The 5,971-nt window shown below is 43.2% G+C and overlaps 1 protein-coding gene across 1 annotated transcript; it reads left to right on the plus strand.

Moving 5' to 3' along the window:
* Positions 1–273: 273 nt before the first annotated feature.
* LOC142224911 (uncharacterized) lies at positions 274–5,527 on the plus strand. Its single transcript, XM_075294689.1, has 6 exons — positions 274–2,202; positions 2,272–3,509; positions 4,339–5,095; positions 5,146–5,251; positions 5,321–5,329; positions 5,457–5,527. The coding sequence occupies exons 1-6, from the start codon at positions 274–276 to the stop codon at positions 5,525–5,527; spliced, it is 4,110 nt and encodes a 1,369-aa protein (XP_075150804.1).
* The last annotated feature ends 444 nt before the right edge of the window (positions 5,528–5,971 follow it).

Genomic DNA, 5,971 nt, shown 5'->3' on the forward strand with positions numbered 1-5,971 from the left:
CTTTGTGCCTGCAACCACCGATCAGGACCCTTTGTGCCCGCAACCACTCATTAGGACCCTTTGTTCCTGCAACCACTCATCAGGACCCTTTGTGCCTGCAACCACTCATCAGGACCCTTTGTGCCTGCAACCACTCATCAGGACCCTTTGTGCCTGCTACCACTCATCAGGACCCTTTGTGCCTACAATACCCATTGTGTCTATAATTAATCAACAGGACCTTTGCTCCTATAATCTATACCAGTCAACTTTCGTTACTGTTACTAATCAACGATGGAAACTCAGATTGAGCTCCTGCGACAGCTGAAGGACATCGGCGAAGGCATCGCCAACTTCATCAGAAATATTAAGAAAGATCCAAAAATCCGAAAAACCACCGCATATTACCAAGACCGACTGGCTAGGCTCAATGCCGCCTGGAAAGAATTCGAAGAGGCGGACAACCAGCTACGATGTTCAGAGGGTATCGATCCGTCCAGCGAATACTTCGTTTCCGGTTATTATGACAAAATCAAAAGCATGGCCTTGGATTGTATAAAATTATTGGAACATGAGCTCATCGAGAAAGTTCCAACGTCAGACGCAAAGAACCCTCCAAGCGTACAATCCTTACATAAGGAGAACGAACAGGTGGGTGCCACTAGCAGTCACGACGGTCTTATTAGCCGTTCGTTGGCCAAAATGGAAGCCCTGAGTCGGCAACTAGAAGGTTTGCAAGTTAGTGGCCAGGAGAGAACCTACTATGAGGTGAAAATGGCCACAATAAACCGTCTATGGCAACAGATAGAGTGCCTCAACGACGATGTTCTAGACAAGTACCCAGACCCAGAGCTACTCGGGTACGATACTGCAAAATACATCTGGCTCGAGAAAGAGGCCCAGGCAGCAGTTATTCAACTCTCTAGTGTCAGCAGGGATTCAACCTTCTCCAACCCGGAAGTTGTGGCCCGACCAACTTCTTTACCACTGCCTGCAGTCACTATCTTCAAATTCGATGGTGACTATATGAAATGGATATCATTTTCGGATCTCTTCACAAAAATGATCCATGAGCAGAAAATCCCAAATGCTCACAAGATGTGGTACTTGAAAAACCACGTAATGGGCGAAGCAGCAAGCCTTATTGCGCACCTTGCCATAACAGAAGACAATTATCCCACGGCATGGCAATTGTTGGAACATCGTTATAACAACAAGAGGGTTATGGCAGCTACGGCAATCCAAAGGATGCTCGATCAACCCTCAGGTGCTGGATCTTTAAGTGCCCTCAAGCGATTACATGACACAACAAAGCAATGTTTGGCAGCTCTCTCCAACCTGGGACTCCAGACTTCGTCATGGGATCCACTTTTAATCCACCTCCTCGTTAAAAAGTTGGATAAAAGTGTTCATAGTCAATATGAACAAATGATCAAAAATCCGAAGGAACTGCAAACCATAAGCGACTTCCTATCGTTCTTGGAGAACTATTTTCATACTTTGGAAGCAATGGGTGTAAAGGAAAAAACCTCTATCAATAGCTCCAAAAATTGCGCCCTGACTTCCCATCCAAGTCCTGAAAGCCGACATTGCATCATTTGTAAGAAGGACTTTCACCAATTATACCGATGCCAGGAATTCGCTCTACTCAGCACAAAACACCGCCTCAATATTGTACTGGGACAGAAGTTATGTGTGAATTGCTTTAGCAGCAGACATTCCACGAAACAATGCTCGAATTTAGGCCGCTGCCAAAAATGTGGGAGAAAGCACCATACGCTCGTTCACCTTGAACAATCTCACACGCAACCCTCCAAATCCCCAGGTAGATCAATCAAGGAAGATCAAATGGAACACCCCAAAACACCAGAATCAGCAACAACTTCCAACCAATCCACTGCGGCTTCGCTTATCACTACCCCATCCGTCATAGCTGAAAGCTTGGCCTTAAACTCTGAATCTCGAAGGCCCTATATTCTACTAGGAACCGCATTGGTCAAGATTAAGGCGAATGGTCAGGAAATCGAATGCAAAGCAATACTCGACTCGGGATCTCAAGTCAACCTAATTACGGAAAGATTAGTAGCACGACTCGGTCTACCAAGTAGACCTACGACTATGTCAATTAGTGGTATAGGAAGAAATCGGACCAAGGTTCAACACAGAGTGAACATTTCGCTCCAGTCAAGATATAACAATTTCTCATCACGCTTGGAGGCATTCGTACTTCCCCAAATAATTACTCCATAACCTGCTCAATTTATCCACATTGATAAATGGCTAATTCCCAAGAATATAACGCTGGCAGACCCTACCTTCAACCGTCCAGGCAAAATCGACATCCTTTTAGGCGCAGAATATTATCATCAGCTACTCGCTATCGGACAAATCCAACTAGGAGACAACCTTCCAATCTTGCAAAACACAACACTTGGGTGGATAGCATCAGGGAAGGTATCTGATCAACATTTGCAAACATCAATATGTGGAGTACTAACTGATGAAGATAGCATGAACCAGACAATCGAACGATTCTGGAAACTGGAAGAAGTCGATAATACACAGAAGCAATTATCGATACATGACGCACAGTGCGAAGCTCACTTTAATCAGCATACTGGACGTGACAAAGAAGGAAGATTCATCGTAAGGCTTCCATTTTGTGCCGAACCAAGCTCTTTAGGAGAGTCACACAGTCTCGCTTTTAACCGTTTCCTATCATTGGAACGGCGACTATCCAAAGACATTACTTTAAAACAACAATATATACAGTTTATGAAGGAATACGAAGCACTAGGCCATATGACTAAAGTCAACATAGACAATGTGACAGGAACAAAATATTTTATTCCTCACCACTGTGTCCTACGACCTGAAAGCAGCACCACTAAACTCCGAGTAGTATTCGATGCTTCAACAAAAACATCCTCTGGAAAGTCACTGAACGATGTCTTATATACTGGCCCAACACTACAGAATGATCTGTTTGCTATTCTGCTACGCTTCAGATTGCCACGTTTCGTGTTTACCACAGACATAGAAAAAATGTTTCGCCAAATACTGATACATCCTAAAGACAGACCATATCAGATTATCCTGTGGCGGAACAATATCACCGAAGCTATCAACTACTTCACATTAAATACCGTTACATACGGAACCCGACCAGCCCCCTATCTGGCAATTAGATGCTTGAAAGAAATAAGCAGGGAAAATAAGATGCATTTTCCTTTAGCAGCTAGTTTTTTGGAAAAGAACTTCTATGTGGATGATGGCCTGGGCGGAGCAGACAACTTGAATACAGCTTTGGAAATCCAGCGCCAACTGCAACAAGTCATGGCGCAATACGGATTTAATTTACGAAAGTGGAGTGCCAATCATATCCACCTGCTTCATAACATTCCGGAGTACGACCAAGAAGTTAGCCTGGACTTCAGCACAGATGACACCAATTATACCAAAACTTTGGGATTGGCCTGGTTACCCAAAGCTGACCAACTTAAAGTAAAGGTCAACCTAGCGCCAATCAGGTCAGTGACCAAAAGGACGGTCACTTCAGATCTTGCACGTATTTTCGACCCCCTAGGTTTGCTATCTCCTGTAGTCGTCAGGGCGAAAATCTTTGTCCAAAAACTATGGAATCTAAATCTTTCATGGGATGAAGCCGTACCTTCAGAATTCGACTATCGATGGCGAAACTTTAGAGAGAGCCTCAAGTCACTTGAAACCTTTCCCGTTCACCGACATGTCCATAAGGGACATATTTCTCAAAACACTCAGCTCCACATCTTCAGCGACGCATCAGAAAAGGCATACGGGGCAGCAGTATACATTAGAACAATCTTACCGAATAAGATTATGTGTGTAAATATAACCATAGCGATAGGCGGTAGGCGAAACATTTTTGTCGCAACGGCAAATACAATAAGCTTGACGGCGAATAATTCCCTTTTTCACGTTTCCTAGCGTTTTTGTTGTCAATACAGACCGCTTTGACAATATTAAACAACGAAGTTGAATAAAAACATACAATGGCTTGTTATTTGTTGAGTTACTTCAAGCAAAAATAATCTACACGTCTCCAGGCAACAGCAATTCCTAGTGGTGAGTTAAAAAAATTGATAAGCGATGGCAACACTATACCAGTTTTCGCCAAGGAGTTAGAATAAGTTTTAATTTAGCGACACGCCGCTAGCCGTCACGGTATTCCGTCGCGGATTTTGGGCTTCCCATAAGAAATACACGTAAATAAGTGTTCGCCTACCGCCTTTCGCTATGGTTATATTTACACACTATACTTGTAAACCTCCTTTGTGCGAAATCCCGAGTAGCACCCTTTAAACAACAAACGCTTCCAAGGCTAGAATTATGCGCTGCACAGCTGGGAGCCAACTTGGCGGTTAAAGTTAAGAACGATTTAGATATGATGACAACACCCACTTACTACTGGACTGATTCCACAATAGTGTTAAATTGGATCAACTCAAGATCATCCTCCTTTCACACCTTTGTCGCTAATCGTATTGCTTCAATTCAAGACAACACGACTCCTGAACAATGGAGACACGTTAGTTCCAAAGATAACCCAGCAGACATCATATCTAGGGGATCAGACCCCCATCAGTTGAAACAAACAACCCAATGGATGCTTGGACCATTCTTTCTTCACGGAGACGAGAAACATTGGCCTCCTGCGTTTCTTCCTTCTCCTGATTCGATTAGCACTGAACGAAAGCAGAACCTCCACAACCTAATGTTGGCCGCTGATGCAGAAAACTTCTTGTACAAAATAAATCACAAGAATTCCTTGAAGACACTCCAACGAATTGTTGCTTATGTTCTGAGATTTATTAAAAATTCCAAAACCCGCAAAGAAAATCGACAAAACAGGCCAACCCTCACTCCCCTTGAACTTCACGATTCTCTTATTGTCATAGTTCGTATCGCACAGCATTTTAACTTCAAAGAAGACATTTTACAACTGGAGAAGCATAGAGAACTTAAAGGCTCAAGTCAAATCAAAGGTTTGTCGCCGTTTTTGGACGAACATACAGTTTTAAGAGTTGGAGGTAGACTAGAAGAATCGACTTTGAGTTTTAATGCCAAACTGTTGCGTGTGAGGCTAAGTCCAGGACGAAAAAAAATTTTGCGTGGGGGGTACTTTAGGTAAGGCCTTGTCGCTACGTGGCAGCCTCGATGCCACAAGATTTCGCCAGTCCCCAATTTATGCTGGTGATGGGGGGACTGGAGAGAGCTTTGGACACCGCGGAGGGTTGGTCAAGTGCCCACAATGAGCCAACGTGTCCAATTATACTTTTGTTTTTTTTTGTGTTTTTTTTAGTAAGGGGAGGTTAGTATGGTAGTTTTGTGTTTTGGTTTTGGGGGGGATTAGTTGGTTAGATATTAGTTTTTTTTTGATTTCTTTATGTTGTATCGTTGGGATGGCCTTTTCGTTTGGTGGCATTCATCCTTGGCAGGGAAGCCTCCTTTGCGGTTGGGTTTTACCGCGACTTGCCCCGAACCCATGTTGAGTAGTCTGGGAAAATGACTGTGGCTGCTGGAGACTCCTGTGGCAGACAAACACTCTATGTCCGTCGAATGCCTCTATCACGGGGTTCTCCATCAGTCATAGCCATTCCACCAGAGCAGTCCAAGGAACCTGAAAATAAAAATAAAAAAAAAATAGGTTAATAAATTTTAGAAATGTAGGAAGAAATAAAAAAAATAGCGTGTAGACGCTACGATGAGGAGAATGATTTTTGACGTTTTCTCATTGACAGGGGTGGATGTGTTCATAACGTAGCGTTGCCAACCCCGCAAGGCATGGTCGTAGTAGAGAGTAGTCGTGATTAGAGCATGCCGGGTAATGCAGGTTTCATTCATGAAATTATCGTTAAGAGGAAAACGAGAAATTTAAGAGTTTTGAAAGAGAAGTGCCACTAGTGAAATATATTAAGAAGGAATTGAAGCGATAAATTAAATGGCTATAATG

Source organism: Haematobia irritans, chromosome 2 (assembly GCF_050003625.1).
Source record: "Haematobia irritans isolate KBUSLIRL chromosome 2, ASM5000362v1, whole genome shotgun sequence".
In the NCBI taxonomy this organism is placed as follows: Eukaryota; Metazoa; Arthropoda; class Insecta; order Diptera; family Muscidae; genus Haematobia; species Haematobia irritans.

Excerpts from the sequence above, each read along its gene's own strand:
- LOC142224911 (XM_075294689.1), top strand. The coding sequence starts at position 274 with ATGGAAACTCAGATTGAGCTCCTGCGACAGCTGAAGGACATCGGCGAA. Across the intron at positions 2,203-2,271 it reads CATCACGCTTGGAGGCATTC|AATATAACGCTGGCAGACCC; the intron begins GTACTTCCCCAA and ends CTAATTCCCAAG. Across the intron at positions 5,096-5,145 it reads TTAATGCCAAACTGTTGCGT|GTAAGGCCTTGTCGCTACGT; the intron begins GTGAGGCTAAGT and ends GGGGTACTTTAG.